The 26,939-nt window shown below is 46.3% G+C and overlaps 1 protein-coding gene across 4 annotated transcripts in view; it reads right to left on the reverse strand.

Moving 5' to 3' along the window:
* Positions 1-2,887: 2,887 nt before the first annotated feature.
* Positions 2,888-26,939, reverse strand: part of LOC147451805 (DNA-directed RNA polymerase) — a 55,425-nt gene continuing 31,373 nt past the window's right edge. Inside the window, exons 5-7 of one of the 4 annotated variants that reach the window (XR_015188826.1) lie at positions 3,703-3,781; positions 3,508-3,620; positions 2,888-3,248 (exon numbers count right to left, since the gene is read on the reverse strand). Coding sequence is in view for 3 of the 4 variants with exons in the window: in XM_086517670.1 (XP_086373796.1) it covers positions 3,147-3,248; positions 3,508-3,539; positions 3,723-3,781 (193 nt within the window). In the remaining variant the exon portion in view is untranslated. Of the gene's footprint in view, positions 3,621-3,702; positions 3,782-26,939 lie in introns of all 4 variants that reach the window. The other 3 variants (XM_086517670.1, XM_086517668.1, XM_086517669.1) reach the window with 3 other exon arrangements.

The following is a 26,939-nucleotide window of genomic DNA, read 5'->3' on the forward strand; positions in this document are numbered from 1 at the left end:
ATCCATGTGTTAATGCTTCCAAAATTACTAAAAAGCTAACAACATAGGGTCTTACTTAAATTGAAGGGAGTGTGATGCATGTCAGTGTTACTCCATATTGACGAAAAATTGTACTAACTACAGCACCCACTTTTGGTTTTGTTCCCTCTCCTTACACGACCATCTATAATCACTCTTGGTTGCCACCACATCCTCTTTCACGTCTTTATTATTTTACATTGTAAGAGCAATGCATGGGTGGGTACACTACACCTTCCAACACTCTCATCTATGCAAAGAATCGCTTTGCACAAACTGATTAGAAGGTTGATAAAGCCTAAAGCTTGTGTGTGTGTGTGTGTGTGTGTGTGTGTGTGTGTGTGTGTGTGTGTGTGTGTGTGGGGAGGGGGGGGGGGAGAGAGAGAGAGAGAGAGAGAGAGAGAGAGAGAGAGAGAGAGAATGGAGGAGTTTGAGCAAGTGTTGAGGAAGCTTGTATATCACAAAAGATGATATCATGGTCATCTTTCGTGACATCTTCGCTCTCTTCTAATTATAGGCCTCAATCAGAGTGGATGGGTGTGGTTTGTAGTGCATTCTATTCTCTGAGTTTTGTAGTAGTAAACCATTGTTTTTGCTAGTTGTGTAGTCTTTTCCCATTGTTCTTTCTTGACATTTCAAATCTTACTTGCTCTTGGCTACTCATCCTCTACTTGTTAAACGATAACATTCATCTTTTGAACAAACTCGATCTCTTTTCAAGCATTAAAAACTTGATATTTCAACCATGTGGTTTGTAAGATCAAGCAGTGTTGCACAAACAAAGTATCATACTCCATATATATTTGAAATATGAAAAAATTGGGCTTTGGCACCTCAATGCATGGGGGTTAAATGTACATGATGTAGACAAGAATTGTGACCTAAGAGGAGTATTCTTGCATGGATTGGTTTTTATTTTTCTTTGTAAACTAGTTGTTCTCTGCAAATTCACTAATAGAGATTTTCATACATCTCTTGAATGCCTTGATTCTAGTTTCCATGACCATGGCCACCTTGATCTACACTACATTAGTTGGGAGCTTGGCCAAGCAATCCTTAGACTATTGAAACTACCATCTAACAAAATAGTTGTGTTTGATAAAATATGTGAGGTGTCTCCTAAGGCTAGTATTTTGATGATAACGTGGATATGTTGCTGGGTCTTCTTCGAACAAGCATGTTAGACAAAAACGATCACATGCAATACCATATGCCTCAGTTTCTCTTTTCCTCATTACATTTAGTGCATCCTTTGGAAAAAAAATGTTTGAAAATAAATGCAACATGTATACTTATCCCAAAATTTCCTGAAAAGTTTTACCTACATTAAAAAGTTGATAGTTAGTTCCATCATGGTAGATACAACATACTTGGTATGATATACATCTATCCTTGTTTAAAATCAAGGTTCCATTTACACTAACTGACACAGATTCTACATTTTTCTAAAGAACGTGCATCTTTTGCCCGGAATGTCACAAATATCAATCATGTCTATCCTAGAAGAGGAAAATATAGGATACATGTACCTACAAGAGTTCAAGTAGATTTACATTTACATACTAGAAAATCTTACACAACATTATTTTGATACTTTTGAACATATAATGTTCACTTCATGTCACAATACCTTGGAAAGGAGGCTTTTTTTACCATTGTAGACAAAAATCAAACACTCAAATCATCAAATTAACACAATTAACTTGATTACAGTGATTATTTCACCTCTTATAAAGGGATTGAACATACATTACACATCGTATGTTAACGGTTAGGTTAGCAAGATTTTCTTTTACCAAAATCATAGATATCATAGCTACCTTTGCAATACCTAACAGATGTACATACTACTTGCAAAATAACTTTCAGAAGTGCCTTCAGGAAAAATTATCGACCAAGCATCTCTCCTGTAACTTGAAGATAGGCATGGCCAGCATATCTATCTCTAGGCACCCATAAGAATTCATAGTTCTGATATTAAACAATTGTGAAAGTTCAGTGTTTATATCAAGTACTTCATTGTTAACTTTAGTGGAGTCGTGACTATCAAAATACCAATGGAAAGATTTACCAATCATAGATACTTGAGAAATTGTCATGCATAACAAGCACATGAAAAGTATCTTTGGAAGGTCTTATAACACTACCTTAGCCATACATACATATATATATATATATATATATATATATATATATATATATATATATATATATATATATATATATATATATATATATATATAGAGAGAGAAGACATGTAAAAGACATATGTAACTGGTTTACGTACTTCTGTAGTTACTTGATATGTCAAAAAATCAAAAGACATGCCATCCCTGTTGCATGATACCTTAAATAGATGCCTAGAAAGTGTAGTCCTCCTGCAAGGTATAGACACTCAATAAATACCTTTCAAGAGTTGAAGCTATTATAATGCACACTATCTAACTTGTAACCACTGTTTTTCTATGTTTTTGGAGAGCTCAAGATCACAATTGTGCCTCCAACGTATGTGTGATTCATCAAGGAGATGCATTGGATGCCTTACATAAGATTGCTTGTCCAAACTCTTTCAATGAACATCTCTTTTGTCTGGGCAAACCCATGTCTCCAATTGCAAAAACTCAAAAACAAGATAATCTATTGTAACGATGCTACTTTTGGGCCATTGACATTGGCATAATTGCAAGGACAATGACCCGACCTCGCCTTGTTTAGACATGTATTCACAACTACATATATTCACCAATCGAGTACGAAAAATCCTGCAACTTGAGATAAATGAGATTCCTTGATACATCTCCATCATCCAAGCTATGAGAGAGAGAGAGAGAGAGAGAGAGAGAGAGAGAGAGAGAGAGAGAGAGAGAGAGATTTTGTAATCACTCACTCAGTATTAAGCAACATTGCCAACAAACCAAATAAGAAAAGCTGCAACCTCAAGTTCATCTCCAAATCAGTCCACAATGCAATTATGGGACAATTTATCATGTCAAGTGGCATCACATCCTACTATCACATAGCAATCAAATGGCAATCCAAAGTTCTAGGAAGAAGGGAGGTCATCATGCAATTTGATCAGACCTATTAAGGACAGGCACCTGCACTATGATTGACCTTAAACGTAAGCATCACGCACAAAGCTGGCTACTTAAATGACCTTGTTTCAAACCTTTTGTGAAATTCCAAGAAATGGGCTCCAGTGTGCAATGCCAGCTTAGATAAAGAGTCCACTGCACTCAACGAAACTTCAGTTACCTTTTTCGCATCTTCTCAAAGAGGTTATTGAACAGGAAAACTACTGTTTTATTGTTGGGCAATTTAAATGACCAAAAGAAGTTCAAGTGAGCACACGACTTCCTGAAATGCTGATGGGGATATGATCCCTCACATTGTACTGACAACACTTGCAGGGAACAACCTTCATCTACATTCACTTGCTGAAGCCCATCTAAATCAAGGGTAAAAGCCTCAATGATGAGCAAAGATTACCCTTATGAGCTCGTGCACGGTCTCCTTAACTTCTTTTCATGAGCCAGGTGTGTCCTCTCTTGCCTCAAATGAGTTGATTTTGCTTTCAATGTTCGATCTTAATCTTGTTCAACCTAAATCGCAAATTCCCTCAATCAATGCATCTCAACATGCCCCAGACAGACTTCAAAAATAAGTAGCACCCTAACTCCTCACCTTCGGCCACTACAAAGCACCTGTCTCACCCGACATCAAAGACCCAGACAAGTCTAAGAACTCATCCTTTTCCTCCACGCTGCATTTCAAAAGACACCTCTCTCTCTCTCTCTCTCTCTCTCTCTCTCTCTCTCTCTCTCTCTCTCTTTTTGTGTGTGTGGGCTCTTTGCATTACATAAACTAGACCAAAGGTCCATATACATGAAATATGAGAGAAACCTTGAATGATATACAATGTAATCACAGAGAAAAAAACCCATACAACTACAGGATACATCAACAAGATAAGATAATCATGAAGTGGTGAAGAAGCTCTATCTGGCTGTAGGAAGCCTACACAAAATCGGAGAGTGGAGTTCCACTCCCAAACTGCAATAGCCCCAACAATGGTGCCCCTTTCAGTATTTCTTTACAATGCTTCAACAGGGTATAACTCTGTGGCTTTGCTCTGCTTCTCCACGTGGTAGAATGCCAGAAAGAGAGCCCACAGTACGTATTTAAAGGCCCTTGGCCTGTACAAAAGCAGACACATGAAAAGTAGTGCCTCTAAAAGCACTTGGTCGAAAAGCAAGCGCCAGAGGGCTGTCCGTTGCCACGTCATCAGATGTAAACGTAAATCACGAAAGGTCCGTACAATTGCCACATCATCATCAGCTCCACACGATTTGTGTTTGTGAGTGTGTCGTGCTTTATCTTATTATTTAGCCCCTCGGCCAGGGATCTGTAAGTTGGTTGGGGGATAGGAATAAAAATCCTAACCCAATTATTATTTCAACGCCTGCTCTCAAAGAAGCAAGGTGCCATCTCTTATGAGCATTGTACTGTAACTCTTTATATAAATAAAAGAAATACTGAAAGAGGCGCCTGTTCAGGGGCCAGTATCGCGGAAGCAAGGAACTCCGCCTCTCCATCTCTCCCGATCCCATCTCTACCTCAGTCTCTCTATCTCCTAATTACTCTATCTAATAATCTATGTGCTGAAAGGGGCAACCATCAAAAATAGAAGACAGGAAAGGTGAAAAGGCTTGCTCGCTGCTGCTGGGCTCTCCCGCTGCGCCATCGCCTTCGCCTCCTCCCCCCCCCCCCCTCGCGTGCTGCCCGCTGCCCTCCCTCGCTCTGCCCTCAGCCCCCGCTTGCCTGTCCCCTCCCGCCTGCCCTCTGCCCCCGCTGCCCCCCCCTCGCGTTGCCCTGTTCCAGCCATTCCGCCTGCCCTCAGCCCCCTGCTGCCGCCGCACGCCCTCAGCCCCAACCCGCTTTATCCCCCCCCCCCCCCCCCCCCGACTCGGCCCGTTCATCCTTCAGTTTGGGCCCTCCGCCTCGGTTGCTCCCTGCAGATTCGGCACTTTCGGCAGCTGTTCCAACTCCTTGGAGCAGTGTTGGCACGCCCTTTTGCAGCATCCTCCCGTAGTCCTCTTCTTACGCCACAGCAGTAGACACAGATGGAGGCTCCAGCTTCGCCACAGAGGGACTCGCCAGAAGCCCCCTCGCCCGACCCCGCTGAGCCCACCATTCGACTTGCTCTCTCGCCTACAGAGCAAGCGAGCCTTGCCGCCGAGGTAGAGCGATTGCAGGCGACCTCGGTCATCTGCAAGATTCTCGGCACCCGACCTAGCAGAGGAGAGCTGCGAGACCTTCTCCAGGCCCGCCTTCTCGCAGAGGTGGGAAAGATTTTGGATGTCCAGGTTCTCGGACGGGGCTACTATCAGATCGAGTTTGAGTCCTCCGAGATGGCGTCCAAGGTCATAGCTATGAGTCCACTGGCCATCCGAGCCTCACGTGCCCACTTTCGACAGTGGCGACATGGTTTTGACCCAGCTTCGGATGTTCTAGTAGAGGAGGCAGACATCCCCATCTCAGTTTGCTTTCCGGGTTTACGGAGGGAGTACCTACCACTTCTTTCCAGGATCGGTTCCACCATTGGGACTGTCCTGGAGACACCTCGCACGACAGCATCAGTAGCTGCCAAGGCGGCTGGCATTCCCTCAGTTGGAGTTTTGGTTAGAGATACCCACACACTCCCGAAGGTTATCCTTCTACCTCGGGTGAGTGGGGGTTGGTTTCGACAGTGTGGAGTACTCGGGCCTCCCGAACCAGTGCTTCATTTGCCGCCAGATGGGCCATCTAGCGAAGGCCTGTCCACGGAGGAGGCCGCGACACAAGGGGCCACAACGACAGCCTGGCACTCAGAGTGGCCCTCAGGTGCCGACTCAGCAGCAGTGGGTTCCCACGGGGAACCGTTTTGGTCCTCTTGAGCAGGACGAGATCCCTACACCAGCCTCCACCTCCGCTTCTCCCTCAACAGCCGCACCCCCCCCCTAGAGTTCCCTCCCTTTGCCTCATCCTCCCCGCCTTCTGCTCCCGTCGCCTCTCCACCCCGCCCCTCTACCTCTGTCGCCCCATCCCGCCCCTCTTCTCCTCCTCTCACCCCAGCTCCCTCTCCCCTCCTCTTGCTCCAGTTCCTCAGTCGGCTCAGGCGACTGGTCCCTCTCCGGCGACTAGGAGATCTCTTGGCAGCGCTTTTGCCACGAGTCGCCTAGCGCGAGAGGGTCAGCCCTTCTTGCGGCCCCCTCTTCAGATTCAGACATCCTCCCTTGCAGCCATCCCTCGTGGGCTAACGAGCATTGACATCAAACGCTGCTGGGACTTCTTCGACTACGGGTTCACTCGTTTCCTCGGCGACTCCGCAGCAGACCATGAGGAAGCCTGTTTCAGGGTCCATGTTTTGTTCCTCGCAGCTACGGGGGACAGAGGCCCTGGACTCAGCAGTTGGTTTCTCCTTCCCCCTTTGTGGTAGAGACAGAGTGGTCCCTTGACTCAGTGGTGGGATGGTTGCATACACAGGTTTTAAGTTCTCTCACCACATGGGAGAACTTGGAGTTACAGATATGCTGCAGACTTTGTGGCCATTGGCCAAGTTTGTGGTGACACCCCCAGACTCAGCACGATGTAGGCACATTGTGGTGTACTTCTTTGTTGATACGCGGCGCAAAGAACATCGAGTACATAACGGATCGTGACCCATAGAAGCTAACCAAGTCCCAACTGGAAGTCCTGCATGTGCAATCGTCCAAAGGAAAAAGGAAATACGACGAGCCACATGTAAATCCCAGATGGCTGACCAAAATTGCCATAGATAGGCGTGTGAGAGACCTGAATGTAACCAGAAACGCATACGAGTGGGCTGCTCTGGGTGCTGTCTCATCAATGCGAATCTTCCAATTCTGACTGTATACTCAAAGAATGATACATGTGCGCCGGTACGGTTAGAGTGAGGCCAATGCCACTCTCTTGGGTCCCAATAAAGCTGAGATAGGGCACGACCCTCCCACACCCAAAGCCTCCAAAGTGCAGCATCAGCGGAAGCGAAACGGGGGTCAACACAACGACGCTTCCCGCGGGAGCCAACTACTCGTATGGCCTCCCAGCGAGCATCGGGGTAGACAAGGTGCGGAGAGGTAGTAGCATAAGTCAGTCTAGCATGCATCCCCGAAGAGTAGTCAGTATCAACTGTGAACAGCATAGTGTCGAAACGAACTAGTAAGAGAGTGCTCTGATAGAAGAGGCCTTCCCAGCCACAATGTGGAGGCATCTGAACTGTACCGCGCATGACTGCGTCCCAGTGTGAAGGAATGGCGGAGCCAATCTCAAGCAGTCTGTCTGTTACCCCGCGACCAATGTCATAATGTTCTGCCACAAAATCTGCATCCAGCATACGCGTCTCATGAAACAACCGCATAGAGGCAGCAGGTCCAGTGTCCCAAGCAGCCCAGTCAATGTGAGTCCTCTCTCCAAGCTGACGAGGTGGATTAACCAAAGAATCAAGAACTGCATCATTCCAAATGAGAGGCTGGCGCTCAATCTCCTCACGGCATGAGGGAGGTGAGCGTTTGATAGCGCGTCGCATGGATACCCAAATCTGAAGGAGCGAACGAATGAAGGGTGAGAGAGTGCTGGTGCACAAGGGGGCATCCGTGAAGAGAAAACGATACCCTGTTTGCCAAGTATGGCCATCTCTAGTTCCGAGGCGCGGAGTCGCTGTGGAAAGAGCGGCCTGAAGAAGCATCTTCCAAGGTTCTTGGCCGGGAAAAAGACCCCGAACAATAAGCTTGGTAAGAAGGGCGCGACTTTGTAATTCTGAATCAATAATGCCAAGGCCCCCCTCTGATCTAGGACGAATAATCGTGGACCAGCGAACTCGAGCACGAGTATCAGTAGTCCCATCTGTGCCACTCCATAAAAAGTTCCGCACGAGTCTGCGTAGCTGAGCTATCACACCAGAATGTAGCATCCAACAGGAGGCCGTATACCATACTGTAGCCAGAATGACCTGGTTGGCGACCAATGCGCGGCCAGCCAACGACAGATGACGTGAAGACCAATGACAAAGCTTCCTGCGAATAGACTGTAGCACAGGTGCAAACTGCTGCTGTGAGGAAACGTCAAATCCAACCTGGAAGCCCAGATATCTGCATGTCTGACCTGGCTGTAGCCATGTGAAACCATCAGTTACCCCCCAAGTAGGTATGTCATTACTGCCAACCAATAACGCATAGGATTTATGCCAGTTAATGCGTGCACCACTGGCAATGCAAAAAACCTCCAGGGCTCCCCGCATGGCATCAAGAGCTGCTAACTCATAGCGCAACATCAACATAGTGTCATCAGCAAACTCCTGATCGATAAGGTCCGGAGCTGAAGGTACTGGCATGGTCAAGCCACGAAATGCATGACTCTGAGCACGAAGAAAGTCTGACATAGTCTCGCCCACAAACAGATACAGATATGCTGCTAAAGGGCATCCCTGACGGACAGATCGAGAGAGCTCAAAACTGCGACTGACACGACCACCAATAGTAATAGCACTGCTGGCAGTTCTGAAGAGAGCGGAAATGCCTGAGATCCATCTTGAAGGGAAACCCATCCTAGCCAATGATCCTTCGAGAAACTCCCACTCAACACAATCGTATGCTTTCTCGAAGTCAAGGATGAAAAAAGCGAGAGGTTCCGAAGATGATCTGGCCCACTCTACTGCCTCATAAAAGGTGAAGATATTGTCCAGTATGCATCGATCCATAACAAAGCCTGTCTGAGAAGTGTGAATAATATCTGGTAAGAACGGTCGCAAGCGATGGCTGATCAGTAACGCTAATATTTTATAGACCGAAGGGAGGAGAGTAATAGGTCTCCACTGGCGAAGCTGAGTGGTGTCACCCCCTTTCGGAATAAGAGATATGAGTCCTGAACAAAGATCTGGATGCATATAGCCTGATGAAAAGATATCTTGACAACCACGAAGCAATGGTATATGCAATACATCCCAATAGGTTAAAAAGAAAGCTCTATTGAGGCCGTCCTCTCCTGGACAGGAAGATGGATCTAGACTCTCGATAGCATCATGAAGCTCTGCAAGTGTGAATGGGGCTAACAAGATCTCTGCCATAGTGTCTGTACAACGATAGCGAGTGTGCTGCCAAATCTGCTCACGGGCAAGTAAAACCTCAGTAGTGCATACATCAGCAGTGAACAATGCCTCAAAATAATCTGCAGACATATCAAGAATAACATCAGGATGCATATGAAGTGTTCCTTGAGCATCGCACAAAGTCCTGAGGGTGGTGCCAGGAGGGCGCTCTTTATGCGCAGTGAAGAAGTCCTTATTCATTCGGTCAGCTTTAGCTATCCAATGAGATACTGAAGCATGATGAGTGAACTCAGACCTAGCCTCCTGTATGCTACGAATTTCCTGTATGAGTTCTGTCTGTCTAGCAGCGAGATAAGCATCCTGAGGCCACTCCTCAAGCAAGCGCTGTGTGGAACCAAGAGGAATGTGGAGGTCAGACTCACGTACTCTCAACTAACGATGAATACTAGCAGTTTGAGCATGGTAGTAAATACTAGATTGAGTAATGCAATGGGCAAGGAATTCTCCAGGGGAACCACAATAAGAAGCTCTCGTGGACCACAAGTCGCGAATCTGCTGCTGCAAAACTTCAGTGGTGAGAACATTGTCAGGGATGCGGCAGCCTCGTCTCTGTGCAGTGGATCTAGTGAAAGAGATAAACAATGAGCTGGGAAAATGATCTGAGAGGCTGGTCCCTCGCCAAATAGTAGTAAATCCACCTAGAGCTGCTGCCCAAGGGCCAATGTAAAAACGATCAAGGCGCTCTAATAGTCTTCCCTGTTGTCTCTGAAACCCCCACGAGTAATGAAGTGTAGCGGGGTGATGACCGAAAGAGGGTATGTGCCAGGCATCAACACCTTGAATAGCTAGAAGAAATCGATCCCAAGCCGGCAGCTCATCTGGAGAAATGGATGATAGAACTGGGGGAGTGAGCGATCGCCAATCAGAGTCGCTCTCGACGTTGTTGAAATCGCCTCCAACAACCCAAGAGTCCACAGCAGGTAGAGCAGCAACCAAGGACGACCAAAAAGTAGCTCTCTCCCGAGGAGTAGTGGGTGCATATACTGACATAAAGCCAATGGTAGAGTCCCGAATCCGAATAGAAACATAGACTGCTCTGCCAGCAACAAGGGTGCCATGCTGCTGAACTGATGCCAAGTATCGTGACCCCACTGAGATACATACACCGCAACTTTGTCCATGAATGCCTAGAGCAGGCTCCCAAAAAGTGTGAACGCCCGAGGGCATGAGATTACCAAAGGGACTGGCAATCTTATGCTCCTGTACTAGTAATACATCCACAGTGCCTACTACATGAGCATGTAAATCTCTGCGAAGTAAAAGCTTGCGTGAACCTCTTACCCGAGAAGTCTGTAAACCATTAGTATTCCAAGAAACTACATGTAAATCCATAGTCTACATGGAAGAATTGATAAAGCATCTGACTAACTGCGCATCTTCTTGGAGGCAGCTCGGCCATCCAAGGGATGAGCTTCTGGCGGGAGGAAAGCAACACGTAAGCCCTCTCTAAAATATGGCGTCTCATTGCACCAACTGCGGACCTCAGCTTGTTTACATTGCATGACCAATGCTGCAGCTTTAACACCCCAAATGCGCATAGACATAGGAAGCACCACATCTGAGGATACATGAATGATCATAGGCAATGAATAGCAAGCATAAACATCACTCCATTCCATTGCACCAATACAGGAAGGGAAGTGTGGAGACAATACATCTGGAGCGGAAGTAGTCAACCATAAATTAAGCTGAGCCATAGTTTGTGCATGCACAAAATGCAGAACCTGATCCTCGTTCCATTCCTGAGCTGCATGGAATGGAAGGAAAAAGGAATGGGTAGGCTGAGAGCGACTGCCTATTAAAGAGGGAACACAACCTGACTTGTGATGCATAAGGTAGAGCTGCACCCGCAATGGTCCTTCTGAGTCACCGCACATTTCAGCTCGATGAGTGCCCCACGAAAGAGGGCAAGAACTTAGAAAACTGCGAGGGACATAAGTATGGGCGGCTGAGGGAGGGGGTGGACCAGAAGGTGGAGGGGGGGGAGTAAGGGCGAGAGGGAGAGGAGGAAAAGGAAGAGGGAGCAATGGTGAAGGATCCATCTGCATGGGAATAGGAACCTCGGGAATAGGGGAAGGAGCAGGCAAGGGAACTACGACAAGTGAAGGAGGAGCTGGTAGCAGAGGTAAGTGATCCTGGGCTGAGGAAGAAGAATGGTGAGGAGAAGCTGGGGATAAGGGAGTGGCAGAAACTTGAGAGGGAGCAGGAGAGTTAACACTGGGGGTTGCTTGCGGGGTGGGTTGCTGACGAGGACGGAAGGAATGGTTACGACCTACTGTCTGCCATGCAGTCTTAGTAGGAACTGAAGCAGAGGGAGGAACATGGACGATTGAAGCTCTGGGAGCACCCTTAGGCTGCTGAGGTGCTCGAGTAGTAGTAGTAGGAGCCGGTTGTGGCTGACCACGTGACTGAGTGTGGGTGCCACGAGCTGTCTGTTGTTGTCGCCGATGGCGTGGTTGAGTGGGGCAATCGCGTGCCAAGTGTCCCATCTCATGACAACGTAAACATTGTCCTGGGCGTCCAGTGACTACCATTCGGCAAGAGTAGTCTCGATCACGCACCGCCACTGTAACTTTATCTGGCAATGTAGTATCCCCAAACACCAAGACCTGAATGCGAGGTGGACCAGATGAGAAGATGCAGGATCCTGGGACTACTGTGCCAAAATGAGCAGCAATCATCTGAAGGAGATGCTCATCAATAAAATGGAGAGGCATATCCGGGAAGGAAAGCGTCAGAGGGAATCGGGGGATGAGATGTCGACTGTCAAACTCCTCAATAGTGAACTCTAGATACCACCTTGTCAAGTATATCATTCTGCGATCAGAGAGTATCGGGGAGCTAGCCAGGAGAGCTGAGACAGTGGCGGGATCTGAAAGACGTACCATGAATATGCCTCTGCCAAGTAATGTGAGTTCTGAGACACGTCCCTAAGTAGTGCCCAGTGCAGTCTGACACCAATCTCTCTCTCTCTCTCTCTCTCTCTCTCTCTCTCTCTCTCTCTCTCTCTCTCTCTCTCTCTCTCTCTCTCTCTCTCTCTCTCTCTCTCTCTCTCTCTCTCTCTCTCTCGGGGGGGGGAGAGACACTCTCAGAGATAGATCACATATCTCTTTACACCAGCCAGGGGAGAGCCAGAGAAGCAGTTATCACAGTAGATCTCAGAGCCCACCCACACTAGAGGTATGTTGATTGAGCGAGCCATTGAGCTAGGCAAATCCAGACGCCCACGACCTCAAGGGGTCTCCCACCATCGACGAAGGCTGCAGCAAAAGATCCAGATCACTCTAGCTCGACATGCAAGACGCCCAACCAGAGTACTAACCATGGAGGATGTTGATGAGATTCGACAGCGACCGATGAGAGATTTCATTTGAACCCCCCCCCCCCTCCTCCCTCTATCTCGTTTCAACTCCGAATCAGCTTCAGATTCATTTCCTTAGTGTTTTAGTGATTTTAGTCTTCGTTCTTTGTACTTTCCATACTCATACATGGTATCAGATTCACCAATTGTAACTCTTTGGTCTCATAGGTCACTTTCGAAGACATTAATATAGCATTTCATTTCTCTCTCTCTCTCTCTCTCTCTCTCTCTCTCTCTCTCTCTCTCTCTCTCTCTCTCTCTCTCTCTCTCTCTCTCTCTCTCTCTCTCTCTCTCTCTCTCTCTCTCTCTCTCTCTCTCTCTCTCTATATATATATATATATATATATATATATATATATATATATATATATATATATATATATATATATATATATATATACACACACACACACACACACACTGAAGATTCTTATATCCACTAAGGATGACACAGTATCCACACAATATGTCAATACATAACCACAAAGGATGACAAAAAATAAAAGTCCTCCCCTTGAAATAGAGAGGTTACAATCCTCAGAGTATGTCGTCGTAGCAGACAAGGTTGTTCTCGCCTTTTTCTTCTTCTTCTTCTTCGTCCTCCACCACATGACTTGATCCTCTTACAGGTTTCTTGCCTTTGTAGATTTTGTTGTTGCTGCTGCATGTAGATTCTGTTGTTGCTGCTGCTACATGCAGCAATCCTTTGAAAGTCCGTGCTCGTAGCAGTTCTTATCACTTTTATTTAACGCAGGACTAAATGCAATGCTTAGAAATCGAAATGCGGCGCAAGTTGATGGTGCTCATGCTCCTCCCCTTGAAACCAACCTTTTTCTCACTCTCATAGTGCCTTGGAGCGGTCTTTGCGATTGGGTGTTATCCCAATGCCAGTGTCTAAACTCCGTACAAACGCACATGATGATATGTTTTGATGATGGATGTGAATACATACATTGCTTTTGTTGTGCTCGGATGCAAAAAATTTAACTTGAATTACAATAATATTAGTGAGAGAGAAAATCCCTTTGAAGTTCAAGATAGACTTGAAGTTCGACTTGGAGTGCAAGGCTTTGAATGACTTGAAGATCTTTGGTGAAGCCCTTTTACGGTTCCTCATTGCTTTGACGCTTGAGAAAAAATTTGTCTTGAAGCTTTGCTTGTCACTTTTGAAGTTCGGAAGTTCGGAAGCTCGGAGGTTTGAAAGCACGGAAGCTCGGAAGTTATGAAGCTCAAAAGCTTGTCGAATAAAAAAAAGTATCAAAAGATGCTTGCCGATGTCGAGCGTGGCGATGATTTCAAGCTTGGCAACTTTTGGTGTGTGAAGCTCCACTAGCCCACCAAAAGTTAAAGAACCACCTTTAAAAAATATAAATATATAGACAGTGTGTAATGGGCGAGTAAAAAATGAAGCTCAAAAATGGCAAAGTTATGAACAGGACTGAAATGTAGCAGTAGTCGTTCAATGGCGATGTGATGGAATCTTACTGACCTGAGGATGCAAATAAGGTCGCCCTGCTGTAGTCTTTGCATCCGTGAATGCAGATTGGAGCGCTATTGAGCAGAAATTGAACACGCATGTGTGTGTGTGTGTGCGCGCGCGCACGCGCGCGCGTGTGTGTGTGTAACCAAGAGCTGTGTATAAATAGGTAGCCAAGATGCTCGCCAAGATTATGTTATGCTGGAAACTGCCAAAATCTTACTCGCTTATGAATCGGCTGGCATGGAGGCACCAGATTATGTGCTCTATGTTATTGCACTTTGATTTTGGATGCTATCCACTGCTTGGGTTTTAAGGGGTTGTTGTACTGCTAGTGCTTTGGTGTCGAATCTATGTTACTGCACTTTGATCTTGGATGCTATCCATTGCTTGGATTTTAAGGGGTTGTCGTACTGCTAGTGCTTTGGCTGTCGAATCTCTTAGCTTCTCGATCGTGCTGCTCTTCTTAATAAAATTTCTTGAAAACGCCATTTCACACTCACAACAATGAGAGACTAATAGTCTAGAGCTCTAATCAAAGAGCTTATTCGAGAGAAGAAATGAGAAGATTAAGAGGGATATATACAGAATCTTAAACACACTAATCCAACTCTAATTGGGCTTTGATTATTTAGGTAGATAATGGTTAGATTCAATTGCACCCTAACCTATGCTCTGATACCGCTTGATAGGATCACGTGGTGTAATTAGCTCATGGGGGTTTGTAATGGAAAGTAGCCATAGCTACACAATAGAGAGAGAGAGAGAGAGAGTTTCACACTTTGCAATACTCAGAAAGGCCGATTCTCCTACTACAGGTGCTAGAACAGGAGCAGACCCAGGGCTGTTTTGGTTGTGTGGGACAGCTTGGACAGGTTCAAATTTGTGGTGTATGCAGGACAGCGTTAGACAGGACATTGGGCGCAAGGCCCCTCCATTATATTGGCTTTTGGCTTTAAGGGTGACGCCCGCAGTGGGCTGTGGTTGTATCTTTATCCGCCGTGGAATGCTTGATGCGGATGTATGCTTGATGCGGGAGACAATGTATGCACAGTGTGGATGCATATGCATATGTGCGCTTAGTGGCTCTTTTTCGGAAAGTGATTAAGCATGAGAAAGCTGAGCGATAAAGCCGACCCACTAGAGGATGCCATTCAAAAGTGCAAAGAGGAAATGACGGAGACTATTACCAAGATGAACCGCAATCTATTGGGCACAATAAATATGCTCGAAGGACGCGTCCTGATCCAAGAAAGCAAAATAAACTCACTGGAAGATCGAGTGACGACTCAGGATGAAGAGATTGCGTCACTCAAAAAAGAACTCGCCGAAGCACGATCAAGCAACACACTGGAAGAGGGCGAATTGCAACCCTCAGTAATCGAAGAAATCAACACTATCAAGGAGCAAGTACGGGCCATCAAAGAGGGAGAAGAGCAACACAAAGAGATGAAGACTTCTTGGGTGGATGTTCTTACAAAAACTCAGCAGAAGGCGGATGAAGCTGAGAAATGGATCGAGGTGGCCAAGAAAGTAAAAGGCAAGGAGATAACGTCCACATCCACACCCACTGTCATTAATCAGACGCTAGAGGAGGAGCAAAGAAGACATGTGCGCGCTTAACATGTGAGAATTTGCGGTCTTAAAGACAAAGGCAATGTGGACGAAGAGGTAAAAGAACTCATGGCCTTGATGGGGGTTCATGAGCCGACGCACACAAGAGCCTCGAGAGTGGGCAACATAAAGAAAAATGGAAGCAGTGGGGAAACCTCAAAAGAAAGGGCACTCATCCTCCGTTTTCCCTCCATGGAAGCGAAGAAGTCCTTCTTGAAGAAAAGGCTAACTCTTAAAGAGACAGGCATTTTTCTCGGGGATGATCTTACTCTCTCGCAGATCGCTCATATGCAGGAAGTAATGCCAGAGATTAGAGCGGCAAGGGGGACAGGCAAGATTGCCTTTTACCGAGATGGAATAGTAGTAATACTGGAGCGACGCTCCACATGACGGTGCGAGACTTATGGGACCACACTCAAAGTGGCGGCCTGGAACTGTAATGGATCTATGTGTCTTGATGTGGGTGCTTTTGAGGATAGCTTTACTAGAAGAGACATCATCTTTTACTCTGAGACGTATCAGGCCCTTGGGCAATCCATGCCTCACATCAATGGATATAGATGGGAGACAGCTTACAGACAGGAGACACGCTCAAAGCATAGAGGAAGGGGCTCGGGGGAGTGGCAGTGTTATTTGGAGAGGATTTGCAGCCATTGATACATATAACCCGTAGGGATGAGCAAGCTAGGTACATGTGGGTGAGATTGAAAGTAGAGACAGGCAGATATCTCTACATTGCTATTTGCTACTTTCCCCCGAGTACGTCGGTCTATGCATCACCCAGAGGACAGTCCCCCTTCTCTATTTTGGATGATGACATATGGGAGTTCTCTAGAGATGGTGACATTATCATTCTAGGGGACTTCAATGCTAGGACTGCCCATCACCAGACAATGTTTTATGATACTTCAGAGGAGATGCTGAGAGAGCTAGATGTTGTAGAGACGGGCCTGTCCAGACTATCACACGATACGGAATATACTGAATATGGACGACACCTGATAGACATGGGCACCGCACATGGACTGGCCATCTTGAATGGCATACAGAGGTTTCCTGCTTTGGGAGGCTTCACATGCTTCCCACACAGACATGGAGCCAGCACAATGGACTATGTCATGGCACAACCGAGCCTCATCTCTAGTATCCAGGACCTCACGGTTGGACCCAGACCTGTTGGTGTGGCAGTGGATCATGCTCTTGTATCGCTGACCATTTCTTTTCAGTTCAGTGTAGCACACAGGCTACGGGCAGCAGCCCCTACTCGCTACACCTTCACGCGGGAGACGGACTCTGTATACATAGATGGGATCTACAGACGCCTGTGCACAGAGGAGCCAGGGCGACCTCTGGAGGAGCTTACTACTATACTGACACAAACACTACATGATGCAGCAGCAGAGGCATACCCACACACCCAGCCTGAGCAGAGACGCCGTTCAGGAAGCATGCCCCATAACAGTTGGTATTCTGAGGAATGCCGAGACACTAGAGCTAGACTTCAAAGGGAGGTGCTTTTGGGGAAAATCACTCATAGGCAGTCACAGATTGACTTCCGACGCCTAGTGCGGCGGAAGAAGAGGGCATTTTTGGCTCGCCTAGAGCAGGATCTATACCAGCTATTCTTGACTCAGGACTCACGTGAGGCGTGGAGGCTCTTTCATGAGCCCCCCCCCCCCCCCCCCCCCCATCACTTCTACAAAGACCTGGGGCCAATATGCATCATCTTTGTACACAGTTCCTGAGCAGCCCCCCCTTCCTGACCCCCCTGATCCATGCCCGCACACGTGGTTTTTTCACCACTGAGATGGTGAGGAAGGCCATTGACAGGATGAAGACTAGGAGAGCATATGATCATGATGGCTTAGTGGCTAAACATTTCATGCATGCCAAAGATTTACTAGCAGAGCTTCTAGCAGTTATGTTTAACCGTGCCATGTGTGAGGGCTTGCCTGATACCTAGAGCCTATCTACTATTGTACCTATCTTCAAGTCAGGAGACCCTATGGAGCCTGGGAATTATCGCACTATCATGATTGGACACACATTGGCACGGTTGTACGCATCTATTCTTGAGCAACAGCTGAGTAGATGGGCAGAGAGAGAGGGGATGCACGCAACCGGCGGGCAGGCAGGTTTCAAGAGGGGTTTTTCTACTCTTGACCATATCTTGACACTCAAAGCCATCATTGAGGAGGGCAGATCGCGTGGGAGACGGATATATTGCAGCTTTGTGGCTTTCCGTAAAGCATTTGACACAGTGCCCAGAGCGAGATTGATGTGCAAATTACAGCAGATGGGAGTACCCACAGAGCTCATTTGAGGGGTCATGGCATTATACAGGTCAGTAGTGGGGCATGTACGCACCCCAGAGGGTCTATCCACACCGGTTTACTCCACTATTGGGGTGAAGCAGGGTTGCTCGCTCTCCTACTCTATTTGGTATGTATGTAGATGAGGTTTCTGACTACATTGAGAGAGATGGTGATAGAGGTGCACAGCTAGCGGGGACATGGATTCCACTATTGTTATATGCTAATGATATTGTTTTGATTTCTGACTCTCCGGAGGGGATGCAATGTCACCTGAATGCTTTGCATAGGTTTGCCCATGTAAGTGGTTTGTCCGTCAACCTTGGTAAAACCAAGGTCATGGTTTTTAATACCACCCCACAGTGGATCAAGAGGTCAGCGCCCGCCTTCACATACGGACAGGAGAAGGTGGAGTATACAGATGCTTACACTTACCTTGGAGTGGTTTTCAGTGGACCAGCATTTTCATTGAGGAGGGCAGCAGAGACTAAATTGACCATAGCCCATGCAGCATTGGGTAAATTGGAAAGGATGTGTTCACAGGTTCAGTTTCAGGAGCGTCAGACAAAGCTCTGGCTCTTTGACACTTTGGTGGCCTCTATATTGCTCTATAGAGCTGAGATTTGGGGACCTTCACTGGACCATCACGGGAGGACAAGCCGCAGTGATGGATGGGGAGACATGGAGAAGCCTCTGGTCTCTATGATCGTGCGGCTCATTAAGGCCAAGACTTCAGTACCACGTGCTATTATACGAGCAGAGCTAGCTGCCTCCCCACTGGTGGTTGAGGCGCTCACTAGATCTGTCTCGTTCATACACCGCATGTGGGAACTTCCCAGAGACAGATATGCACGCCTTGCACTTGAGTCCTCTCGACAGTTAGCAGTGCAGGGAGATACAGCATGCTGGTATGGGGAGATGACGTCATGGTTTCATGCGCATGGGTTCAGCATAGACAGATTGCCTCCTTTCCAGTACTCACTGGATGCGCCCTCTCTGACTCTTACACAATCCGAGATCACCAGGCTCATTCGCCAGGACTTGACTCAGCTAGACACCAAGAGGACATGGGTACAGCCAGCACAGGAGCTAGGTACGAAGATGGATTTCTACAGAGAGCATCTCCTCCAGCTTACGGAGCATGGCTTTGTGACGAGGCCCAGATACATGGACACTCACCTGTCCCATGGGATACGATGTGCTATTGGCCAGATACGCACATCTTCACACCAGCCGCGGATCGAGACTGGGAGATACAGCGGAATACCAGCAGAGGCCAGGGCATGCCCCCTGTGTGACATCGAGCCTGAGACAGAGTTGCACTACACATGCCACTGCCCCGTCTACTACGAGATACGAGGCCGCTTCCATTGCTTGTTCAGAGAGGGCTTTGGACCATTCTCTAGAGTCATGCGATATGAGGATCAGAGATGCCTGGGTTTGTTTTTGCTCGAGCTACGCAGACACAGAGAGGAAAGACTAGCCAGTCTCAGAGACAGATCACAGACTTCTTTAGAGCTGCCACTGGACACCCGGAGGAGTTACTACCACAGCAGAGCTCGTCGCTTTACACCAGAGGCATACTAATCGACCGAGCGACTGAGTTGGGGAGATCCAGACGCCCACGACTGCGGAGGACTACACAACATTGACAGAGGCTGCAACAGAGGATCCGGGTCACTTTGGCTCGACATGCACGACACCCGGTCAGACTACTGACCATGGAGGAGATTGATGATGTCACAAAAAATACGGAAGCGTAAACTGACGTTTAATTGCACTTCAAATACTCAAGAGAATTAGAGGGAGCGAGAAAACTTGACACTTCATTGGGGACCAGAAGATGGGCTGGTCCCCCCCCATAAAGAGAATATCTTTATTACTAAGGGAGAATCTTTACAAGCACAGGAACGGGGCACACGCCCGTCCTCTATTCTTTCTTCTGTTCTGTTCTGACTACTGACTGAGAAAGTGTTTCCACTTTCTTTCTGCTTAGGGGATTTCCCATCTTCTGCGAGACTGGTTGGAAGCTCTCGAAAAGAGAGTCTATCTTCCAAAACAGCTCATCGGAAGCTCTCACAGAGGAGAGTCCATCTTCCGTTGTGTATTGCCTTCATGCTCATTCATTCATGCATCGAACACAAAAGAGAAAACAAGCAAAATGCACACGCACATGCTTGCTGTAATTTTCTGTACATAACCTGAAATTCTTACCTGTGCACACCCCTACGCCGAAACAGAGGTCTTCTTCGCGATGGAATCGCGCCAAACTTGGTGTAGACTTAGGATAAGGAAAGAGAAGAGAATTTCTATGGCTGATTTGCTGAAAACAGCCCTAATCGAGGTGATTAGGGGCTGAAAACAGAGAATTACAGCAACCGCACTCTGCTAAGAGAGCGTCTACGGCAGCTTCTCGCGATGAAACTTCACCAGAAGGTGTCTATGACTGTGAGATCCCTTGTTCTTGACAATGGGAGCACAAGGCTACCACATATGTCGCAAGGGGCTGCTCTCAAGCTTCAATGGAGGGCTCCACCGCGTAGAGCACGCTCACATTAGGGGGGGTAGGTGCACTGCCAGCCCTGAAAATGGGGGAGGGGGGGCTCCTAAATAGCCATCAGGGAGAGGGGGCGCTAGGAAGAGAGAGAGGGTGAGAGTGAGAGTGAGAGAGAGTTAGCTTGCATTGGTAAGTGTGCCACTTGGCACACTTACTTTAAAAACTTAAAAACCATTCAACTTTTGACTTTAAAAACTTCTAGCTCATTAATTAAAAATGTGCAACTAACTAACAACTGCTACCAATGATTCTTTTATGAGAACACCAAAGGTCTGCCGGCGCAATGCCGCACGGGCACTGCACCGCCTTTACCTGTTCACACTTGTCCGGCCGCCCGCCCGTGCACGGATCGTTAAATTTAATTTCACGAAATTTACCCTAAGGCTTTATTAGCTTTATTAGCCTTAGGGTCACTGTTCTAAGGACCCCATCTCATTCATGTGCTTGTACTGACGCGCGTATTTTTCTGAGCCTAAAATCTGAGGCTACTGCTTACCCCTTTCTGAAGACCCGATTTCCCAATCACTAGGGCTTCAGGATAATTTCTGCTAAGGTCCCTCTGAGGTGTTCTAGCCCGCATTTAGGCTCACCTGAGGCCTTAGAACTGCTAGGTCTATTCTGGTGTGCACACAACTAATTAGATAATTCTTTTCTCGTAAATAAATTAATTATTTACAAAGTCTGACTTAGTTACATCCCTCTTGGTTCTAAACAGTTGACCTCAACTGTAGAGCGTCAACATAACTGTGCAAGATGTCAGGATAGTCCTTGAGATCGGACTCAGTCATCCACTTTGCATCTAAAGGAGTGTAATTCTTGAACTTGACTAAATACTTTCGATGTAGACTCCCCGACTTGAGTTGTCTCTCCGAGTGGTGTATTATCTGTTCAGGTTGAAGGATTTCCTCAGTCTCTTCGACTTCTGGAGGATCTTCTTGTACTGGCGCCACTGGAGGAGGTCCAACATATGGTCGGAGGAGACTGACATGAAAAGCATTGTGGATGCGCCAGTGAGAAGGCAAATCCAATCTGAAAGTCACATCATTGACTTTATCTGTAATTTTGAAACGGCCGTAGAATCTATGGGAAAGTTTGACAACTTTCCCTTTGCCGACCCGCTTTTTCAATCTAGCTTTCTCAAACTGAAGCAGGACATATTGTCCTTTTTCAAGATTGAGATTCCTTCTGTGCTTGTCTGCTTTTCTCTTCTGTTGCTCTTGAGTACGAAGAATCGCTTGCTTTACTTGTTGATGGGCAATATCAATATTGCGCACAAATTCATCTGCGGCGAAGATGTTTTCTTTGGTCACCATAATAGGAAGTAAGAGTGGCTTCCCGTAAATAATTTCGAAGGGGGCTTTACCAGTTGAGGAATGTATGGTATTATTATACGCAAACTCAACTATTGGTAAGTACTGTTCCCTTTCGGATTGTTGTTCCGAAACATAGCACTTGAGGAGATCTAAAACAGTGGCATTAGCGATTTCGCTTTGACCATCTGTTTGAGGGTGATAAGCTGATGAAAAATCAAGCTTAGTTCCCAAGTTTTCAAACAATGCCTGCCAAAATAGACTAGTCATGCGGGGATCTCTATCGCTGACAATAGTGTTTGGCAATCCATGGTGTTTAAAAATTTGAGCTAGAAATATTCTAGCCATGTGATCAGCTTTGATCGTCTTCTTTACTGGAAGAAAATGGGCTTGCTTACTGAATCTGTCTACTATAGTCCAGATTGCATCATTTCCATTCTTGGATCGAGGAAGATCCGTAATAAAATCCATGGCAATACTTTCCCATGGCGTGTTAGGCACAGGGAGCGGCTGAAGCTTGCCATAAACTTTATGTCTGTCATATTTCACTTTTTGGCATACTAAACACTCACGTTCATGTTTTTCAATGTCCGCACGGAGTGTTGGCCAAAAGAAATACCTTTCGAGGGCACTAGTGGTGGAAGCAATTCCCCGATGCCCGGCATAAGGAGAATTATGTGCTTCATCCATCACCTTTTGTCGTAAGGGCTGAGCTATGCATATTGCTTGTTGACGATAGAGTGTATTATCCCTGATAGAATAAGGTGGCTTCGAGTGACCAGCTTGAAGATCTGCCCAAATTGTGGCGAAGTCTGGATCTTGAGGATACATCTCGCTGAGAGATTCTAGTTCCTCATGATAAATTGTTGTGAGTGCATTGATCTTTGGACGCCTGGAGAGAGCATCTGCAACTGCATTCTTTGTTCCAGAAGTGTGTAAAATCTGAAAATGAAACATTGAAAGAAAGTTGGCCCATCTCATCTGCTTTTCTGATAACTTTCTCTGTGTGAGAAAGTAGCGAAGACTTTGATGATCTGTCTTGATAATAAAATCAGCTCCTAATAGATAGTGTTTCCAAATGGAAAGAGCATGAATTACTGCCATTAGCTCTTTTTCGTATATGGAGGCATGCAACTCTGCATCTTTAAGGCGCCGACTTTCATAGGCTATCGCGTGACCCTCTTGGTTCAGAACTGCTCCTACACAATCTCCAGATGCATCACAGTATACCTCGAAAGGTTTGCGAAGATCAGGGACGGTGAGAACAGGTCCGTGACTGAGTAGATACTTAAGCTTTTCGAAAGCTTGTTTTTGTCCAGAGCCCCAATGGAATGGAATCCGCTTCTTTGTCAGGTCATGGAGGGGACCTACTATCGCGGCAAAAGCTCGAATGAAACGCCGATAATAAGAACAGAGGCCAAGGAAACTTCGTACATCATGTACTGTAGTTGGTGTAGGCCATTCTACAACTGCGTGAATCTTATCAGGGTCCATTCTCACCTGGTTGTGAGATACTATATGGCCCAAATAGTGGATTTCTTTTAGAAAGAACTCACTCTTCTTAGCATTCACAAATAATTTGTGTTTGCGTAATTCTTCAAACACTAAGGCGAGATGCTTATAGTGTTCGTCTTCCGTCTCTGAGAAGATTAAGACGTCATCAAAGAAAACGCCTGTAAAACTTCTATATGAGTGGAAGATTCTATCCATCATTCTGTTGAATGTAGCTGGTGCATTAGTGAGTCCAAAAGGCATCACTAAGAATTCATACAACCCGAAGGTTGTTCTAAATGAAGTCTTATGCACATCCTGAGGAGCTATGCGGATTTGATGATAACCGCTCTTCAAGTCTATACGACTAAAGACACTGGCTCCTTGTAACTTGTCAAGAATGTCGTCAATCCCAGGGATTGGAAATCGATTCTTGATTGTGATCTTGTTTAGAGATCTATAGTCTATGCACATGCGGAATGTGCCATCCTTTTTCTGTACTAGCAAGACAGGTGAACAATATGGAGAAGTACTAGGCCTTATTAAGCCCTTCTCCAAAAGTTCATTAACCTGCTTGAGAATTTCCTCTTGCTGCATTAGACTAACTCGATAAGGGGGCTGATTTGGAGGAGAACTTCCTGGGATCAAATCAATGGTATGATCCTCAGGTCGCGAAGGTGGGAGTTCATTTGGAAGTTCATCTGCAAAACAATCTTTATATCTTTCTATTAACTTAGGTCTTTTTTGCTCTAAAGAGGAAGAAAGTTGTGAAACAGACACATCTCTCTCTCTTGCAAAAATCAAGTACGCTGAAACACACTTTTTCATTTCTTTCTTGATGGCAATGTGGTTGGCGATAGGAATACGCCAATCACCTGCATCTGCAAGTACAAGATACTCCTTTCCTTTATGAGCAAAAGATAAGGTTTTCTGAACATAGTCAGGAATGGGATGCATCTTGTAGAGCCAAGGCATTCCCAAGATAACATCGCATCCTTCAAGTGAAGCTAGTAAGAAAGACTCTTGATCCTTGTAGTCGTCGACCTTTAGATTCAACTTCCCTATGATTGGAGTAGAGTTTGAGTTCTGCCCTTTGAAAGCTGATTGCGCTTGAATAGAGACTCCAAAACGATTGGGCTGCAAGTTCAGGTCGTCAGCTAGCTGGGTAGAGATGAAGTTGTCTGTACTACCAGGGTCAAACAAAATAAGAGCCCGCTGGTTGTTGATACTACCCCATGCTTTGAGAAGAGCTCTTTCTTTTCCATCCTTGGTTGTATTTCCCTGTACATCTGGGACTGCATTGGAGGAGGGTGGTTGTGGAGGTTTGGTTGGACAGTCACCCTTCATATGACCAACTTGTCCGCACTTGAAGCATCTTCCTTCACTAATGTATGTTCGCAACTCAGCAGGAGAGAGATATCTCCCTTTCTTGGGCTGATTTGGCTTTGCTTCTGCTTCGGAGGCGGTTCTTTTCTACTTTTGAGAAGAAGTAGAAGAGGTAGGCTGCTCATGGAGAGCCTTCTACTTAGCATGGTAAGTGCTTTGCTCCATCTTCCTGGGAGTACCCTTGTCATGTATTCCATCAGCTATGCGGGTTGATTCCATAAGTATCTGCAAGTTACCTCGAGGGTAAAGCTTCATAGCCTTTTGCAAGGCTTCATGCAAACCTGCTTCAAACTTGCGCATCTTCTCCGAATCGTCAATCTTCTTGAATGGAGTGACTTTCAAGAGAACGTCTCAAAACCTATCCACATAGCATGGAACGGTTTCGTTCTCTGACTGTGAAAGTCGATCCCATTCTTTCTTTACCTCTTCCTCATAGTCTGGAGGAAGGAACTGTGCGTAGAACTCCTCCTTGAAAGCGGTCCAATCTTGGGGTTTGCGTTCTTCCAGGATAAGGGTTAACCACCAATTGCTTGCGGTGCCTTTCAAGTACAAACTAACATGGCGAAGCTTGGATCTTTCTTTAAAATTCCCTTCAGCAAATGCAACTTCAAAGTGGCGGATGAAAGCCAAAGCTTTGTCATTATCACGCCGTCCATTGTAGGTGTCGAATTTCACATCTTTATCTCCCGACTTGAATGTTTTCTGCCTGTGGTGCTTCTTCTTATGGTGCTCCTTCTTTCGATGCTTAGACTCCTTGGGGACAGGAGTCCTTTCCCTTGAATGTACTTCTTGCTGCGACGGATCGTCGAGAAACATGTCTTCCGGAGAGACTATGTCTTCCAGATCCTTCATGAAAGAGAACTGAGGGGAATCAGGGGGATCCTGCTCTTGAACTTTTGGATTAAACCGCACATGACGTTCTGGAGATTTCTTTTGCCTCTTGTGCATGCGGGAAGTTCCAATCAAAGGATCTTTTCTTGGTTGTGGCGCCTTTGGGTTCTGCGGAATTTCTCCTGACCCCATCGGCATTTTCTCCTTCCCTTTTTCAAGAGTATGGAGAATCTTTTGGACTTCTGGATGGGAGAGAGCTTTCTGCAACTCTTCCACCTGTTGTTGAAGGAGAGATAACTCTATCTCGCGTCCTCCCATTTCTGCAGTCTGCCAAGAGTCGTCAATCCCTTCAGGAAGAGAGAGAGGACCTTGCTCTGATACCACTGTCACAAAAAATACGGAAGCGTAAACTGACGTTTAATTGCACTTCAAATACTCAAGAGAATTAGAGGGAGCGAGAAAACTTGACACTTCATTGGGGACCAGAAGATGGGCTGGTCCCCCCCCATAAAGAGAATATCTTTATTACTAAGGGAGAATCTTTACAAGCACAGGAACGGGGCACACGCCCGTCCTCTATTCTTTCTTCTGTTCTGTTCTGACTACTGACTGAGAAAGTGTTTCCACTTTCTTTCTGCTTAGGGGATTTCCCATCTTCTGCGAGACTGGTTGGAAGCTCTCGAAAAGAGAGTCTATCTTCCAAAACAGCTCATCGGAAGCTCTCACAGAGGAGAGTCCATCTTCCGTTGTGTATTGCCTTCATGCTCATTCATTCATGCATCGAACACAAAAGAGAAAACAAGCAAAATGCACACGCACATGCTTGCTGTAATTTTCTGTACATAACCTGAAATTCTTACCTGTGCACACCCCTACGCCGAAACAGAGGTCTTCTTCAAGATGGAATCGCGCCAAACTTGGTGTAGACTTAGGATAAGGAAAGAGAAGAGAATTTCTATGGCTGATTTGCTGAAAACAGCCCTAATCGAGGTGATTAGGGGCTGAAAACAGAGAATTACAGCAGCCGCACTCTGCTAAGAGAGCGTCTACGACAGCTTCTCGCGATGAAACTTCACCAGAAGGTGTCTATGACTGTGAGATCCCTTGTTCTTGACAATGGGAGCACAAGGCTACCACATATGTCGCAAGGGGCTGCTCTCAAGCTTCAATGGAGGGCTCCACCGCGTAGAGCACGCTCACATTAGGGGGGGGTAGGTGCACTGCCAGCCCTGAAAATGGGGGAAGGGGGGCTCCTAAATAGCCATCAGGGAGAGGGGGCGCTAGGAAGAGAGAGAGGGTGAGAGTGAGAGTGAGAGAGAGTTAGCTTGCATTGGTAAGTGTGCCACTTGGCACACTTACTTTAAAAACTTAAAAACCATTCAACTTTTGACTTTAAAAACTTCTAGCTCATTAATT

Source organism: Adiantum capillus-veneris, chromosome 8 (genome assembly GCF_014529385.1).
Source record: "Adiantum capillus-veneris isolate H3 chromosome 8, ASM1452938v2, whole genome shotgun sequence".
Classification (NCBI taxonomy): domain Eukaryota; kingdom Viridiplantae; phylum Streptophyta; class Polypodiopsida; order Polypodiales; family Pteridaceae; genus Adiantum; species Adiantum capillus-veneris.